Source organism: Podarcis cretensis (genome assembly GCF_951804945.1).
Source record: "Podarcis cretensis genome assembly, chromosome: Z".
NCBI lineage: Eukaryota > Metazoa > Chordata > Lepidosauria > Squamata > Lacertidae > Podarcis > Podarcis cretensis.
The window spans coordinates 40442052-40461088 of NC_137184.1; the positions used below are offsets into that span (position 1 = coordinate 40442052).

Here is a 19037-nt window from a genome sequence, read left to right on the forward strand (position 1 = left end):
ATTCCTGTTCCCAGGGAACTCTGGAAGCTGTAGCTCTGGCACACCGAGTCAATGCTCACCTTCTGATCTTCTATGTACTCAATGTCTGCGGTGTTGTATCCATCGCGTTGGCCATGCTTCAACACCTTGAACCTCCTCTTGCCAATACTGTCAACCACAGATCGGCCGTCAGCAAAGAACTGAACATTTTTTATCTCCAGCATACAGCCATAATCTGCAAATCTGTTAGCCAGAAAGGACAAGGTAAAGAAACAGGAGTTACTCTTTTCTGGCCACAGTTTCCACAGGTCAGTGGTGAAGACATTCAGCAGTCTACTTTAGACTTGCTCAACTTGGTGTCCTTCCAGACATTTTAGGATTTACCCCCAGCCAGATGGAGCTTGTGGTCCACAGAACCATAGGAAGCTGTCTAATCAGATCATTGATCCATCTCACTCAGTATTGCCTACAGCAGGGGTTGGGAACCTCAGGCCCAAAGGCCAGATGTGGCTCTCCAAGCCTCTCTATTTGGCCCTCATGACTCTCTCCACACCACATGCCTCATTGGCCCAGCGTTGCAACCTCACTGAGTGTTGATACCTGTCAGGGCTGGGTACCAGAAGCAGGTCAGTAATAACTCACACAGCATCAGTGTGAGCTATTAAAGGGAAAAAAACAGCTCAGGAGGCTAGGCCTAGTGAGCACAGCTGGTGGATCTTGCCCCTATAAGGGAGTGGCTTGGACTGAAGGTCCCTGCCTTCCCACAGCTAAGTCTCCTCCAGGGTTCTTCCAAGGAGCCTGAGCCTTCCTCACCTTCTGTATCTCTGCTCTGCCCTCTTCATACCTCTGTGGGTACTGGGCAACCAAGATGGAGAGGAGCTGGTCGCAGCAGGAAAGGGAGATTACTTGTCTTCTTCTCTGCCTCTTGGCCCCCCTCCTCTACAGCCTCCTCTTCTGCCTCAGATTCTGTACCGCTCTCTGCCCCAGCCTCTTCCTGCTCACTAAACCCTGTTGCGTCTTCAGCTTCCAACACCTCCTCCCTGCACTCTGCCCCTCTTCTCTCTCTGCCATTTATCTTCACCCCACCACCACTCCGCAGGCTCTGAGCCATCTTCCCTTGGGGGTTCCTCAGCTGGTTTCTCCCACCATTCCTCTGTGCCCAACCAGTCCATGACAATGCCTGGCTGGAATGTGCCCTTGAATTTTGATAACGCCTCTTGCTTCCCTGGGTGGAGGAAAGAGTGAGTGTGCGCACAAACTACCCTGTTGTACAAAGGCAAAATGTTCACCTGTTGCTCCACCCACGTTTTCCTCTGGTACTACCCACCACTGGAATTCAGCCCCTGCCGGGAAGAAAATGTGGCCCCTAGGCTCAAGCAGCTTATTCCCCTCTGGTCTACGCCAACTGGGAGGAGGTCCCCAGGTATTCAGAGAAGAGCCCCTCTCAGCCCTACCTGGATATGGAGGAAAATTGTGCACTTCCACTGGGCAGTGACCCTTCCTCCCCCTCCCCCCATGTCCAAAACATCTGGAGGGACTCATGTTGGGCAAAGCTGGTCTAGCAGCACATAACAGCATCATGCTCTCTGTGACTCACCCTTTGACAGGATCCCCAAGGCACATCCCAAACTGCTTGGTGCCAGTTTCCATACATCTGCGGATCATCAGGCGGTAGCATGGTTCAAAGATGTGCAGCGGGCAAGGGACGGTCGGATAGGCCATCGTGCAGACAAAGATGGGGACATTCTTATTCAAGCTGCAGGACAAACCTTTGGGTTAAAACTCTGAACATGCCACACTTGCTCACAATGCAAAACACAAGAGAGGCAGGATGTGGAAGAGGGGCAAATATTAAACTGACAGAGAGGGCGGCGATCAACTCAGAATATTGTTTGTTTCTTTGTATCGTACTAGAAGAGCAAGCCCGCAGTTCCTGGTTTTTTGTATCGTTTTGCTAATCTACTAGATTTTTAGCTGTCGTCTGCATTCATATGTGGGGTTTACAGTGGTTGCATATGCTTTAGGTTACAGACTACGCTAACCCAGTAATAGTACTTTGCTTCAGGATGAGAACAGAAATCGTGCTACGGCAGTGCGGCAGCAGCGAGAGGCCCCATTAGCTAAAATGGTGCTTCAGGTTAAGAACAGTTTCAGGTTAAGAACGGACCTCCGGAACGAATTACTGTAAGTACGTAACCAGAGGTACCACTGTATTGTGTTAGTTTTTCCTGGCGCTTCTCTCTCGGTTTCTAACATCCCTTTATGCTGCAGTATCTGTTGTGTTATGGGACTGTGGCTTTTTGATCAATATACTGCAATGGAACACTAGTTTTTAAATGGTGAGAAAGAAGTGTATGCTGGGATGCCGCTTCATATTTAGTCACACACATTTTCCAAGTTAACAGGGTGGCAAGCTGATTTTTTCTCTTTCTGGAAACAATGAACACGGAATGGGTACTAAACTACCACTAGATTCCCAGGTGGGGTTTTTTTTTATGTTGTGGGAAAGATCATAGCCATATTCAGGCCACACCATGCATTTAAAGCAGTATCATACTACTTTTAATGGTCATGGCTTCCCCCAAAGGAATCTGGGACTTGTAGTTTAAGGGTGCTAAGAGTTGTTAGGTGACCCCTATTCCCCTCACAGAGCTACAGTTTTCAGAGAAACTTTGGTAATTTTAGTTCTGTGAGGAGAATAGGTGGTCTCCTAACAACTCTCAGCACTCTTGGCAAACCACACCTCCAAGGATTCTTTGGGGGAAGCCATGTTTGCTTAAATCCAAGAACAGGGTCCTCTCAGAGAAAAACAGACTTCATTCTTAATAATAATAATAATAATAATATTTTTTTTATTTATACCCCGCCCTCCCCAGCCAAGGCCGGGCTCAGAGCGGCTTACAAACAATAATAAAAACAAGAAGAATGATTACAACTTAAAAACAAAAATAAAATACAACATTAAAATAATGGAACATTAAAATATTAAAATGTAGCCTCATCGCAGGAGGAGAAGGAAAAGAAGAAAAAGAGAGAGAGAGAGAGAGAGAGAGAGAGAGAGAGAGAGAATCAAATTGGCTCCAAGCCAAAGGCCAAGCGGAACAACTCTGTCTTACAGGCCCTGCGGAAAGAAATCAGATCCTGCAGGGCCCTGGTCTCATGAGTCAGAGCGTTCCATCAGGCAGGAGCCAGAGTTGAAAAGGCCCTGGCCCTGGTTGAAGCCAATCTAACTTCCTTAGGGCCTGAGACCACTAGGGTGTTGCTATTTATGGACCTTGAGGCTCTCCGTGGGGCATACCGGGAGAGACGGTCCCGTAGGTACGAGGGTCCTAGGTTGTGAAGGGCTTCAAAGGTCAAAAGCAGCACCTTAAATCTGACCCTGTACTCCACCGGGAGCCAGTGCAGCTGGAAAAGCACTGGGTGAATATGCTCCCATGGCAGAGACCCCGTGAAGAGCCTCGCTGCAGCATTCTGCACCCGCTGGAGTTTCTGGGACAGCTTCAAGGGCAGCCCCGCGTAGAGCAAATTACAGTAGTCAAGCCTGGAGATGACCGTCACATGAATCACTGTGGCCAAGTCAGGGTGGGAAAGGTAAGGGACCAACTGCTTGATGCAACGAAGGTGGAAAAATGTTGCCTTGGCTGTTGCTGTAACCTGCGCCTCCATGGAAAGGGAGGCGTCAAGGATTACATCCAAACTCTTAACAGAAGGCAATGGCACTAATTGGGCCCCCGCAAGAGAAGGGAGTTGGTCCCTCATCCCCATGCCATCCCGACCTAGCCATAGGACCTCTGTCTTCGAAGGATTTAGTTTCAATCGGCTCCCACGAAACCATCCAGCCACAGCTTCCAAACATCTGGTCAGTGTGTTCGGGGTTGAGTCGGTGTGGCCATCCATCAGCAGATAGAGCTGAGTGTCATCAGCATATTGGTGACAGCCCAGCCCAAAGCTCCGGATAATCTGGGCAAGGGGGCGCATAAAGATGTTAAAAAGCATCGGGGAGAGAATTGCGCCCTGCGGCACTCCACACACCAAGGAGTGGCGCGGCGACATTTCCCTCCCTAGTGCCACCCTCTGTCCCCGACCAGAGATAAAAGAGCACAACCAGTTACGGGCTATGCCCTGTATCCCCATGTCTGCGAGGCGGTGGTCCAGAAGATCATGATCGACCATGTCAAAGGCTGCTGACAAATCTAAAAGGATCAGCAGTCCTGACCCGCCTCGATCCAGTTGTCTACGGAGATAATCTGTTAGGGCAACCAGAGCCGTCTCCGTCCCAAAACCAGGACGGAAACCGGACTGAAATGGATCTAATGCCGATGTTTCCTCCAGAAACATACCAAGCTGTTCAGCAACCGCTCTCTCAATTACCTTACCCAGGTATGGAAGATTTGAAACTGGGCGGTAATTGGATAGGTCTAAGGGATCTAATGAATTTTTTTTTAAGAGTGGACACACCACTGCTTCCTTCAGTTCCCCTGGGAATGTCCCCGTGTCAAGGGACAAATTGATAATTTCAACCAGGGGGGTCTGCACAACATCTGGACACTCCCTAATCAGCCAAGACGGGCACGGATCGAGGAGGCAGGTGGTGGGCCTACCAACTTGGAGGAATCTATCCACATCAGTAGGGAGTATCCGATTGAAATACAGGTGGAGAAATCGAAGTTGGAAACAGAATTGTTAGAACCAAAAACTAAGGTATTATCAAGAATGTATAACTTGCTGCTGAAATGGAATACACAAGACGAAATGGTTAAATCGGTTATGATAAAGTGGGCTCAGGATATTGGGCATAATATTATGTTTGAGGACTGGGAAAGGTTGTGGACCACTGGGCTGAACTTCACTGCATGTAATGCTTTGAAGGAAAATGTAATGAAAATGATATATAGATGGTACATGACCCCAGTTAAACTTGCCAAAATATACCATTTGTCTGATAATAAATGTTGGAAATGTAAAGAACATGAAGGAACATTCTTTCACCTCTGGTGGACCTGCCCTAGAGTGAAGGCATTCTGGGAAATGATATATAATGAGTTGAAAAAGGTATTTAAGTATACCTTCACTAAGAAACCAGAGGCCTTCCTTCTGGGCATTGTCGGCCAGAAGGTGTTAAAGAAGGACCGAACATTTTTTATGTATGCAACAACGGCAGCAAGGATACTCATCGCTAAGAGCTGGAAAACTCAAGATCTACCCACACTGGAAGAGTGGCAGATGCAGCTGATGGACTATATGCAACTGGCCGAGATGACTGGCAGAATTCGAGACCTGGGAGAAGAGAGGGTTGAAGAAGACTGGAAGAAATTCAAGATTTATTTACAAAAGTATTGTAATTTGGTTGAATGCTAAGAAGGATGCTAGATCATAAATAATTGCCTACCAATGAATTAGATTTGAACTTGAAGATAAGTGAGATTGAGGGAAACATAAAATTTTTGGAGATTAGATTAAATTAACTGAACAAGATTTAAGAATATAAATAAGATGATAAATTGCTGGAAAAAATTTATAATGATGTAAGTGGGAGTGGGAGACGTGAGGGAGTCCAAAGAAGTTCTGAAAAATGTGTTATGATCCATGCTATATTGTTTATTATTTTTGCATTTTGTATCTAAAAAATCTCAATAAATATTTATAAAAAAAAAAAATGAAATGGTCCAACACTGGACCTGAAGTCAGTCGAGGGGCCTCCAGTTCAGTCACTGTATCTAAATTGGCAGGGAGGTCACGGCGGAGCAACAGGACTTTCTCCGCAAAAAAACTCACGAATGCCTCACAGCTGTTGGTCGAATTTGTGCTTAAATTTGGTTGTCCTCCTAAGGACGTTATTGACCTAATTATTCTAAAAAGTTGTGCCGGGCGAGAGCTAGCGGATGCAATGGAAGCTGCAAAGTAAGATTTCTTAGCAGCTTTCATAGCCGTCTCATAGGCTTTCATAAGCGTCCTATAAGATGTTCTTGAGGCTCCGTCACGAGTCCGTCGCCATACTCGCTCTAGCCGTCTGAGATCCCGCTTCATTTTCCGGAGCTCCTCAGTAAACCAAGGGGCCCGGTTTCGACGGGGTCGCAGAGGGCGCTTAGGCGCGATCTCATCAATGGCTGCCAAGAGCCGGTTATTCCAGTCCTCAACAAGGTCATCTAATGAGTCACCAGGAGGAGCAGGGTTCCGCAAGGCTTGTCGGAATCTATCAGGATCCATTAGTTTTCGCGGACGAGCCCAAATAGGTTCGCCACCTGAGCCGGGGAGGAGCGGGAAGTCAATCTTGGCTTTCAGGGCGTAGTGATCAGACCATGGCACTTCCACAGCAGGGAGCATGATCACATCTATGCCAGCCCCAAAGATCAGATCCAGCGTGTGGCCTGCTTGATGAGTGGGGCCCAAAACAACCTGGGAGAGCCCTAGTGTTGCCATGGAAGTCACTAGGTCCAGAGCCTGTGAGGAGGGAGCGGCATCGGCATGGACGTTGAAGTCTCCCAAAACCAGTAGGTTTGGGAACTCCAAGGCCCAGCCCGCCACCACCTCCAGCAGGTCTGACAGGGTTCCTGCAGGTGTGCTGGGTGGTCGGTACACCAGCCAGACAGCCAAGCTCTCCTTGGTGCCCCCACAAGACCAACACATTCAATGCCGGAGATTGTCAGTGATGGCAGAGCTCTGAAAGAGCAATCCTCCCGGAATAACAACGCTACTCCTAATGAATCCTTGCTCGTGGCCTGCAAGTGCTCCAATTGGAGAATAGCCTTTACCAAAGGTGTCATGAGCTTTGAAGACACTTGAACTCAGGAGGCAAGAGAGAAATGGGCTAAGAGGAAGGCACGCTTGGCAAATCCACGCTGTGATCCACTCCCACCAGGAAACCAATGTCCCCACAGTGGAAGGACGTGTGGATCCAGAATTGGCCTCCACAGTCACTTACGGACTCACTGTTAAGACTGTGCTCATGGAAGACAATCTTTCTCAGCTACGAGTGATAGCCAACACTCCCCAAGGGTGGTGGTGGGAAATGTTTCAACACCTCCCAGATTTTTTTTGGGGTGGGGGGAAGCCATGATTGCCTAAAGTAGCACCACAGTGTTTTAAATGTATGGTTTGCATGTGGCCTATCAGGTAAGGAAATGTAAACAAAATGTTCTTCTTTGAATAATAGGTTTGGAATTGCCCAAGAAAGATGTTAGATTGTTTTTGTATGCCACAACTGCTGCTAGAATTTTGCTGGCTAAAAACTGGAAAATACAAGAAGTGCCAACAGTGGAGGAATGGCAGATGAAGATGATGGACTTTTGGGAGCTAGCCGACCTGACCGGAAGAGTCCGCAACCAGAAGGAGGAGGAACGCCAGGAGGAATGGACGAAATTTAAAGACTACTTAGCTAAATATGCTAAGATAACTAAAACAGAAATACTTGCAAGTACCAGACTGGCCTAGGATTTAAATATGTGATGTTATAGAACAATCTGTTTAAAGTTAAAATGAAAAGAAAGAAAGATGTTAATTGACTAAGTAAATTTTATGCGAAAATGGTTTTGGAAAACCGTTACAATGATATACATAGAAACTCAGCCAGGGGGATTTGAGGAAGTCACCCAACAATGTTAACGAAAATGGAACTATTACAGTTAGGATCTATGTCTGTCTGTCTGTCTGTCTGTCTGTCTGTCTGTCTGTCTGTCGTTTGTTTCCTTTTTTCCTTTTTTATGTTTCTTATAAATTTGGAAAATCAATAAAAAAAAAAATGGGGAGGGGGGGAAAGGAAATGTAAAGAAAATGGAATAAATGTTGTCTGAATGCAGCCATACAGCAAAACCCAACCAGTGCAACCCCAGCTATCTTGATGCAGTCAAAATTAGGGATGGGTAGGTTCAGACTCCTGCACAACCCAACAATTTCCAACAGAGAAGGCTCTTCCCCGCTGCCCAGATAAAAAGAGTAGGCAAGGCTCCCCCGGGGGGGTTGGTGCATCACATACAGTGTAATCAGTGAGTACATCAGCCATATGAAACCCACGCACAGCTGTACACATTGCTGAACCTCTCCAGCAGCGCATGGAAGGTTATTCAAAACTAGACCCCCCCCCCAATCGCTTGTCCTTCCCCAAACACCTGTTTATGATCTGTTGGGCACAGAGGATTATCTTTTCAATGTACTGATGACGAGAGAATCAAGGTCGCAGCTTGTGATCCCTTATCTTGTACCAGGATGGCACATCGTGTTCCTACCCTTTCCGCTCAACTGAACAGAGAAGGGGAGCTTGCAAATGCAGACTTCTGCACAGAGATGTTGCAGGAGATAGGGTACCAAAGCCTGCTTGGTGTGAGAGTTCTGAGCAGTGCTTTTTTCTGTGGGGATGCAAGCGTATGAATACCCCTAAACATTTTGTGAATCTTTGAACTTTTGTCCATTTATTGTATTTATTTTTCCCGATTTGAACTATAAAATGGTGATTTTTTTTTGAGTCAAAATGAGAGTACCTCTTAACATTTTTTAATTAAAAAACCCCACTGGTTCTGAGAATGCTAAAAGCTTATGTGAATCCCGTCTGGAACCAGAGAGAGATTCAAGAGAAGACTGATAGGCTTTATTATTGTTGTTGTTGTTGTTACTGTATTATTATTATTACCAGACCATCTGGTTGGGTTTCCCCAGCCAATCTGGGCAGCTCACAGCACATTTCCGAAAATACTAAAACATCAAACATTGAAAACTTCCCTAAACAGAGCTGCTTTCAGATGTCTTCTAAAAGTCAGCTAGTTGTTTATTTCCTTGACATCTGAAGGGAGGGTGCCACTACTGAGAAGTGCCAATTTTGCCTTGGTTCTGCTGCCATCTACCTGCTCCTGCCATCTACCTGCTCCTGCCACTGCCTGCTCTGCCCCATCCAGCATGGCAGAGATTAGAAACTGCCATCAGCGCCACAAGGTCTCATGTGATTTTGGGAGAAATCCTGCCCCAAATGGACACAATCTTGCCCAAAATCAGCACAGATAGAGTTGGCTCTTTGCCTGTGGGTGTGCTTCCCCGGGGGCTTCTGCCGCCTGAAGTAGCAGGCTCACCTTGCCTAATGGGTGAGCTGGTTCTGAAGGAGGCAACAGTCAGAAAATTCTCCTAAGCCTTTGCCTCCAGGTGAAAAAGTTTTATTGCTTTGCTGGACTTTGCTCGCATAAACCCCAACAACACCTTGGGCACAAATGAATTCTACCCCAGCTGACAGGATAATTAAGAAACAAAACTTTCAGGTCAAACCTTAAGTCATAAACACTTACGGTTGTAGCCGCTCAAGAGCAGACCTATAGAAATTAACGGACCTGGGTCTATTAATTTCAGTGGGTTTACTGTAAGCAAGAATTAGCTAGCTATAACCCTTATCCATGAATCTACAGTGGTACCTCAGGTTAAGTACTTAATTCGTTCCGGAGGTTTGTTCTTAACCTGAAACTGTTCTTAACCTGAAGCACCACTTTAGCTAATGCGCCGCCGGAGCCCGATTTCTGTTCTTATCCTGAAGCAAAGTTCTTAACCTGAAGCACTATTTCTGGGTTAGTGGAGTCTGTAACCCGAAGTGTATGTAACCTGAAGCATATTTAACCTGAGGTACCACTGTATTTAAAAATGATTATACAGAACTATTGCAAACATTTGTTACATGAAACCATTTTTTGGTAGGTTGACAGCTGAGTGTATTTGAGGTAAGGTTCTGATTCCCTCCCCCAATGCACTGGGTCAGTTCTGCGTCAACGGAATAACTTTCTGACACCTTTCATAACTCTTCACTCCTGGAGGGTTAACTATTGGGAAGGGAGGTGGAAGAGGGGAAATCCACTTGGAGGGGACTGGGGAAAAGACATATGACATACTTGGAAAGTTCAGCAATTTCCTCTTCATGAAGCCTCCTTCTTTCTGTGAGTTGCTCAGGAAGGTACTTTGCTATTAAGTCTTCCACCAGCACTGTCTTACAGTGTTTCCTCATTGCCAAACACTGGAACAGAAAACAGGGATTCCTTTCAGGCTTGGTTTAGAAATGTTCAGGATTCCGTTAGAGCAGCTTCCCCTGTTAAAATCTTCAGCTTCATCTGATTCCCCCCCCCCTCTAGCTAACAGACTGCTGACAAGCCTTTAGTGGGGGCACCCTGAGTGCCTCTGAAACTGCCCTGCCTTGTATGGAGCCCTTTCAAGGGTGTATGGAATAAAATGTGACAAGCAAATAATAGTGCCATTAACGTGTCTGAATCAATAGGTTCTGGGGCGGAAGCCCAACATGCTAAATTCTACTAGTGGGAGGGGAGTTGCGTGATTTCCAGGTGGGGGGAGTTATGAATACGAAAGTTTGCAAAGAAACCATGCTCACCAACCAGGCATTGCTACCTGCTCTACACCTGACAGCAAGTGTGGGGCAGGCAAAGATGGGGTTGGGCCTAAGGCAGGCGTGGGGGGGCGTTCCACACAGTGCTTTGCATGCCCTGAACATGGTAACGGTTTTTATACCTAGCAGGGAACCTAAAACATACAAAATGTTAAATGCTCACACCAGTATTTGTAAGCATCAGAAAAAGGTAAAGGGACCCCTGACCATTAGGTCCAGTCGCAAACGACTCTGGGGTTGTGACGCTCATCTCACTTTACTGGCTGAGGGAGCCTGCGTACAGCTTCTGGGTCATATGGCCAGCATGACTAAGCTGCTTCTGGTGAACCAGAGCAACACATGGAAACGCCGTTTACCTTCCCACTGGAGCGGTACCTGTTTATCTACTTGCACTTTTTGACATGCTTTCGAAATGCTAGGTTGGCAGGAGCAGGGACCGAGCAACGGGAGCTCACCCCGTCGTAGGGATTCAAACCGCCGATCTTCTGATCGGCAAGCCCTAGGCTCTGTGGTTTAGACCACAGCGCCACCTGCATCCCATTAAGCATTGGGGTAGACTTGTATAAGCATGAATGTCCAGGAGGATACCATGGTATCAAATGCCAACAAAGGATCAAGCGGCAGGAGCAAAGTCACACCCCCTCTCTGCCCTGCTCTCTGCAAAGGTCATCCATCAGGGCAACCAAGGGCGACTCAGTTCTGTGGCCAGGCCTGAACCCAGATTGGAATGGATCCAAATAATCCATGTCCTCAAATAATGCCTGCAGCTGCCTCACTACAGACTTCTCCACCACCTTCCCCCCAAAACGGGGTATTGGCAACTGGTCAATAGCTGTTCCAATCCCTAGGGTCCAGAGCCAGTTTCTTTAGAAGCAGCAGGGACCACCCCCTCATGCAGTGAAGCATTAACCACTGGACCCAACCAGTTACCCTCCCTCTGCTGTATTTCATAAGGCAAGAGGGGCAGGGGTTGAGGGGGCATGAGCAGAATGCCTAACATGGGCTATGGCAAAAGGAGCATTTCAATACAGGAACTCAGGAAGCTGCCTATTCCAGAGGGAAATTCCTAGCCCTACATGGAGATAGAGGGATTTGAACCTGGAATCTCCTGCATGGAAACCAGTTGTTCTGCCCATTGAGATAGAGTCCTTCCAGTTTCACGACTCATTTCAGTCCCTAACCCACCCCAGGTGCATGCCAATATTTAGAGAAACATCAGTGACAAGACACAAGCAACACAGGCTCACCTCTGAGAGACCCTCTTTGCACAGGGGGCAATTTGGTTTGTGATCCAAACATCTTTGAAGGCATTTCAGGCAGAAGGTATGTCCACAAGGGGTGGTGACAGGTTCGTAGAAGACCCTGGTACGGAAAAATCAGGAGAGGAAAGAAAAGCAATACAATCTTTTAGCAGGAATAATGGAAGGCATGGGAATTCACAGCAGTTGACACCCATGAACAATCAATGTGGCAAGGGTGAAGTTCCAAACATCCCAAGGACCAAAAACATCAGGAGTGTTACAAGTAGAACAGCAACAGAATGTTGCTGTGTGAGGTCTTCCTATCCAGAGTTTCAGCCAGCCAGCCCTACCCTTTTGGAGGATACTCCACTCAGTTTCCTCATTTTTCTTGTCTAAATCAGTCAGAATGCCTTGATCACTGAGCATACTCAGTCCTCATTGGGCTGACTGAGGTGTCCCTTCCTTAATTTTTTATTTCTTTCCAAATCCTGGGATTTCCCTGAACCTACTGATGTCCCTTTGTTTGTGTTATATAGTCAATAGTCACATATTGACTACCGTATTTTTTGCTCTATAAGACTCACTTTTTTCCTCCTAAAAAGTAAGGGGAAATGTGTGTGCGTCTTATGGAGCGAATGCAGGCTGCGCAGCTATCCCAGAAGCCAGAAAAGCAAGAGGGATTGCTGCTTTCACTGCTCAGCGATCCCTCTTGCTGTTCTGGCTTCTGAGATTCAGAATATTTTTTTTCTTGTTTTCCTCCTCCAAAAACTAGGTGCGTCTTGTGGTCTGGTGCGTCTTATAGAGCGAAAAATACGGTATATAAGGATCCACAGAGAGAATGAGTTCCTTTAATAGTGGAAAAGCTGATCTGTATAGGGTTTCCTTGTTACGTGTGTGCATATGTGTAACTATGAAATCATATAAGTAGAAATCTATTTTATGTGTCTAGGGCCCCACATGCACTATACAGTTAAAAGCAATATCATGGAGATCCCTGGGAACAGCGGTTTGTAAAGGATGCTGAGAGTTGCTAGGAGGCCTCTATTCCCTTCACAGAGCTCCAATTCCCAGAGTGGTTTCACAACCAATCCTTCTTCCCAGGGCACTGTGAAAACTGTAGCTCTGCAAGGGAAATAGGGGTCTCCTAACAACTCTCAGCACATTTTACAAACTACAGTCTCAGGCTGCTTTGGGGAAAGCCATGACTCAGCTGAAAGTTGTTATAGATTGGGGGCCTGAAATGTTAATACGGTGGTGGTGGCTGAAAGTTTTAATATTTGGGGTGGGCCTGAAAGTCCTCTCCTCCAGCAACTTGTCACTTCCAGCAGAGCAGCCAAAATTACAGTGGACGCTCGGGTTGCGAACGCACACGCGCGGGTTGCGATTCGGATCAGGGGAGAGGATTAAAAAGCAGCCTCGGAGAAATTCTGTCCAATTACCTAGGTGTGCTGCAGGTGTTTATGCAGGTTTCTTGGTCTGTCCCTGACTCACTCCCTGGATGTAGGTCAACTACATTACTTAGTTGGGCGGGCAAACTGGGTTAATAACAGCTTGGGCCGGTTGGAGATGAGATCACTGGGTTACTGGTTCATGGAAATACAATATGCAGATTTCGTTGAATTTCCTTATGGGCAATTATGACAAGCTCTACAAGTTAAAGTAAAAAGACTCAGACCCATGCCAAATCAGTTGCATGGATTTCCAGCAATTCAGGCAACCTATCACCTGCCTAGCAACCTGAACAATTGTTTCTAGGTGTTCATGCTTACATTCCTTTTCATTCCCTCTCCTGAAGAATTTGAATGCCACCCTCCAGCTTTCAGGGTTATGTTAGCACCACCATCAACCATGGTTAGCACTAAGCAGGTTCCAGAATTGGTTTCAAGTGGCTTTCTATTCCTGAGTTAACACTGCACCTTGGTTTGCATCTATCACAAAGGATAGATCTCCTGCTTCCACCATTTCTCTAAGCCGGTCTGTCACCTATTTCCTGCCAGTTCTGTTCAAATGCAAAAGGTGACTTGGGTTCCCCATATGGGAGGTGTGACATATCTGACAAACTGACTGTGGCTGTCACTGGTCAGAAAGAGCCAGGGGTTGCTCCCTCCAAGGAGAGGAGAGAAAGCCTTTAAAAGCTGAGCTGCAGCTATGGTCCCTCTTACCATTAGGGATCCAGGCTGGATCTGACCATCCTTGCTGCCTACTTGTAAGTAGACCAAAAATTCTGTCCTGTGGCGAATAGGCTAGGATTAGTCCAGCTATACAGCCAAAGCACTTTGATTTATTTTGCATTCTGTTTGACCTGTTGCCTGCTTTCCCCCACCATTTATTTCTTTTTTCTTTTTTCAAAAATAATTTTTATTAAAGATTTTCTTGGATTTAAAAAATTATGTGCATTGTCTCTTTTTTCAAGACTCATTTATTTCTGATAAAGTTTCATAATCCGACTGTTGATATGTGTGTGGCTGCCAGTCCCAGCACTCTAGAATCCCTAGAAGCTTGGAATCCAGTTACTGAAAGGTTAGGGTCAGAGTCATAAGAGATCAGCATATTCTTCCACCCCTGGAAGAGACTTGGGGGAGCATGGTCTGCCTTTATGCTCCGAATAAACTATAATGGAGCTGTCTGGGAAATGCAAGGTGAGTTTGTCTTGGAGTTCCTGGGCTTTGGGAAATTGAGGGGGTCTACCAGGGAAATGAGCAAGCTGCTTTGATCTCAGGGGTGGGATAAGGCTGGAAACCAGCGCTGCTTTCCCCAAGCAAGTTGTGAGGCGGTTAGGCTGATGAGCGGAACGTTCACTGGCTTGGACCCTATTTAAGAAGTACAGGCACCCCCCCCCCACTTACATGGGGGTTACGTTCTGGGCCCCTGCATGCCTAAGTGGAATTGTGTAAAGTGGGGAGCACCCTCTAAAAAGCCTCTAAAAGCCTAAATCCACACCAAAATATCTGGAGGACATGTGGGAAAGTGGCAGCTGCTGCTGCTGTGCGACCCTGCACATCAGCTGTTAGGCAGGGAGGCTGGGCAGCCTAAACAGAGCCCTGCTGTGCCTCTGGTCTCTTTGGGGTTTCCTCCACCCTCCTCTACAGACTCTGGGGAGAGTCTCCTCATGAGCCACAAGGAACCTCTGGCCCTCCAGAAGTTGCTGAATGCCAGCTCCCATCAGCCCCAGCAAGTACGGAGAAGGACTAGGGATGATGGGAGTTGTAGTCAATCAACATCTGCAGACTGAAAAGTTCCCTGCACCTATTTTAGACAAGAAGATAGTAATGGTTACCTCATGCACAACGAACACTCCATATCTGATGGTTCCACAAATCCAGACAAAGAACTCTTTCCAGCACTGGATCCTTTTCCCTTACTTGCATCTGTTAAAAATGGGAGGGGGGGCAGGACAAAGAAGGGCGGAAACCAAACACACACATCACAGAACTGGAAGGAGCATATATTGGAGTTAAAAGTGTGCACTTGGCCACAGATGTGTAAACGCCAAACAATCGAAATTGGTGACTTAAGAATTGTCTCTCCCACAAGAACCCACCATTTGCACCTCACATTTTTGGGCATCACAATCGTGTTTGCAGGTTCAAAGGTCTAACATTTGTAGGTGCTTAATACAAAAGTTTTATAGTTTAGAGAAAAGTGTTGTGTTTAGGGGGGCATTTAATCTACACGTACTTTATGCAGAACATACAGTGGTAGAATTCTGGATGGTGCCACTTCAGAGAGCAGGGATTTTAGAATCCTCCAGCGCCATGGCAATTTTTTAAAAAAATAATGAACAAGACTTTCCTACATGTAGTTTCTCTCGCTTTCTGATGGGCTAATTTTTTACACGTACAGGGTGGTGGTTTTTTTCATGCGAAGATGTAGTGAACCTTGGCATATGCAATGTGAAGTGGTACAATCTACCACCTCTTTCTGCACATCATGTAGCCTGGCTACACGTAACATTTCCAAAAAGGTACATATTCAGATTTTATAACTGAATTTAAATTTAGGCTCTTCCCTCTATTTGAAGACATCCTGATTTGTATCAAATGCTAGTCCTACTTAGAGTAGACCTACTGAAAGTAATGAACATCACTTGTGCAGGTCCATTAATTTCATTTTTTAAAATAGATTTTATTGATACATCAGAACAACAACAACAAAACAGAAAAGAACAAATGTTTTGTTTTATACATTCTAGCTATTTTTGAAGGTGTTAGATACCACCTATAGAACATATTGATTTGATTTTCCCTTAATGCCTTGCAAGTAAAACTTTGTTGGATACAACCACCCTCTGTTTGAAAGGTTCTCGGGTCCAAGCCCAATTTAAATAAAGAAACTTCAGAAGGGATGAGGGACTGGAAATGGCCTATCAGCAGTCAGCATCTGGATGGAAGACTAAGTAGGTACTCAGGTGACCTCCTCAGTCTTCCCACACTATGGTGAGGTGTACTGTATTGCTATTTAAATTAAAGTAACGTTTTAAAAATGCATCTAGCCATATAAATTAGAAAGTGCAAACTTCTCAAAAATTATAAGCCATCCTTTTTTTTGGGCATTGCCACTTTAAGGTAAAGGGTAAAGGGACCCCTGACCATTAGGTCCAGTCGTGACCGACTCTGGGGTTGTGGCGCTCATCTCGCTTTATTGGCCGAGGGAGCTGGTGTACAGCTTCCGGGTCAGTGCTAAAATAGATTCTTTTTTATTTTTTTAAAGAAAGCTTACCCCTTTTCATAATTTTGCTAGGTGGGTCGGTGTTTGGGGCCTCATCAGAGCAGTGTTTTCTCTTTAGAAGACTGCACTGATCAGATATAAGGGTAGCTGATTCAGTTTCTGAAGAGGCATGACTACCTTTCCTGCTCTCTGCCACTGGGGTGGACTTTTCTAAGCCACTGCGGTCAGCTGCTTTCTGATCTTCATGGCGAGCAGCACACATTTCCATATTTTCCTGTGCAAAGAAAAAGGTTATTCTTTAGAACTACTGATCCCCAGAGATGGTGTTCTTCACAAGACCTTCACAGATATCCTCAAAGCGCACCTGCACAGAACATGGAACACCTCTGCTAACAATCTTTTTACCTTGCATCCTTGACAAACTACAATTCCCAGGATTCTTTGGGATAAGCTGTGATTGGTTAAAGCAGTATGATACTGATTTAAATGTAGAATGCAGATGAGGCCCAAGAAATAACAAAGAACAGGGTTCTATCAGAGAAGAGAGCAGGCTTCATTCAACTCCCTGCTCACCACGGGCAGCAGGGAGATATTTTAACTCCCATTCTCATGGTGTTTCTCCCATATAGTGGCTTTTAAAATTTTCTTCCTGTTTGCATGTTTCCCAGAGAAATTATCACTAAGTGTTGGGTAGCTGATAAACTAATACAGTAGTAGTTTGGAAATATTGAAAGGAAAATGAAAAGGTCAATAAATAAAATTAATCTGCTTCAGGGTGGTATCATTTCAGCCTACAAGTGAAGGCTCACATTATTCTCCCCTCCCCCTCCCAAACATACCCTGCATGTAGAAAAGTAAGATGTCAGGGAGAAGGTTTCAAACTTTGCTTTCTGCCCAACAAGCTGGTTCGCAACATGCAGGTATATTATTAGCAGTATTATGTTAATAATAAAAATACCAGTGGTTGTAGTAGTATGAAGTGGTATGGCTTTGAAAAAGACTACTTCATTCAATTGATTTGTGAAAATTGAGGCTACTTCTTATGGGAGTTAATAACATTCAAAATAGAAAATAAGCTATTGTTGAGGTTAAGCTTTAAAAGGCCTGGTTACCAGAGCCGGTCAAGATTTAACCTTAGCAGTCATAAGCCAAGGCTTGCCATTGGGGCAAACTATTATCTGAGTTTTTTCAAGGGGCCTTCCAGGCAGGGTACATCTCATGCTTCTACATAAAATCTGGAGTTTGTATGTGACTAAGTTATAGTAGACCTTTAGTTAGTTCTGTCTATTAATGGTCCCTATGTTAATCAGGCCCATTAACTTTAATGCGTCTGCTGGGAGTAGGACTACTATTGGCAGAGCATGAGATTCTTAATCTACAGGCTGTGGATTCAAGCCCCTCGTTGAGTGAAAGATCACTTCATTGCAGGGGGGTTGGACAAGATGAACCTCATGGTCCCTTCCAACCCTACGATTCTGTGATTCTAGGTGGGACTCACAACAAAATGGTGCCGTGCAGAATGTTCCTGCTCAGGGTTCCTGCCAGCCAGTCACACCTTTTCCCAAGACAATCCGTACCAATCTATTCCCCTCTCTGCAGTTTTCCATTTAACCCACCAACCTGAACACTTTTCCGGGTCCACTTAGCATGCTCAGCCTTCACTAAGATGCTTTTTGGGAGTCTCTTCTCCACCTTTGGTTTTTTTTTTTGTACTTCAGCAAACATTGCAATTCCCCCAAGCTTGTCCACATCTCCCTCTTTGGCATGGATACTAGACACAGCCATTTGGACTGTGCAAGGATCTGCATTTGGAGAATGAGTTTGCTATGTAGGATGCTTTGGCAATGATGCTGTGTTTTAGGAACCTCTTCCCTGCACCATGATGAAAGAGCAACTCTGTCCCAAAGCTACCTTGGCCGGTTTCAGAGATGGCCACGAGAGACAAAACTGGTCCAATACATTTTGGCAACTGAGGCAGACCCCAAAATGGCAGCCCCTGCCCTCCAGGGAAGAAGGCATCAGCAAAGACCTACATCAGGAACAAGCTGGGGGAGAAAGATTGACATTGGGATCTGCTACCTGAGGCAGTCACCTCAACTTGCCTCATGAGCGGGCCAGCCCTGATCAGAGGTGACTACCAGAGAATGGGGAAGAGGTGGGGGTCCTTTTGTTTCCAAGGAATAGTACTTAATGCTGGAAGGGAGACTCCATAAATCAAACTGCCTCTCAACTCAAGCCCTAAAATGCAATTCGGTGCTTCAAAGCAATCAAATCACCCTGCAGAAAAAGCTACACATCCCCCAAAATCAGGCTTAAGGTTGCAGTCATCCCTAATTCTAAATAGAACTTCTGCAACATCTTGCCTGTACAGCATCTTGCTCACAATTTGTCTTGAGACAACTGAAGCAGGATGAGCAACAGATGACTTCAATAGAAAAACAATCCTTCTGCAAAAGTAACAGACTTGGGTAATCTTTTGTAATATGACGCCCTGTGCGTGGCCAAAATTTTGCATCCCCAAATGGATCTTCTCAATTATGGATCTTCTTAATTTTGCACTCCCTCGGTGCACTTTTTTTTTTTTGGGGGGGGGGGGACTGACTGCACAGCACTAAACCCGGTGCTGAAAGTACAGATAATACACTGGGTGCAATACTAAGCAGTAAAACAGTTTAAGGGTTGCCAGAAGTGGGTGGAGCAATGAATGTAAAGTTTACCTTTATGCAATAGGCTAGCTTCTATACCCACCCACCCACTCACCCCTCTCTCAGTCCTATATCCAGACA

At 45.7% G+C, this 19037-nt stretch overlaps 1 protein-coding gene across 2 annotated transcripts in view; it reads right to left on the reverse strand.

The window, feature by feature from the left end:
* Positions 1–19037, reverse strand: part of LONRF3 (LON peptidase N-terminal domain and ring finger 3) — a 38657-nt gene that overhangs the window by 3470 nt on the left and 16150 nt on the right. Inside the window, exons 5-10 of one of the 2 annotated variants that reach the window (XM_079962751.1) lie at positions 16429–16525; positions 14861–14951; positions 11590–11704; positions 9837–9958; positions 1577–1735; positions 60–222 (exon numbers count right to left, since the gene is read on the reverse strand). In XM_079962751.1, coding sequence (XP_079818877.1) covers positions 60–222; positions 1577–1735; positions 9837–9958; positions 11590–11704; positions 14861–14951; positions 16429–16525 — 747 coding nt within the window. Of the gene's footprint in view, positions 1–59; positions 223–1576; positions 1736–9836; positions 9959–11589; positions 11705–14860; positions 14952–16302; positions 16526–19037 lie in introns of both variants that reach the window. The other variant, XM_079962750.1, reaches the window with a different exon arrangement.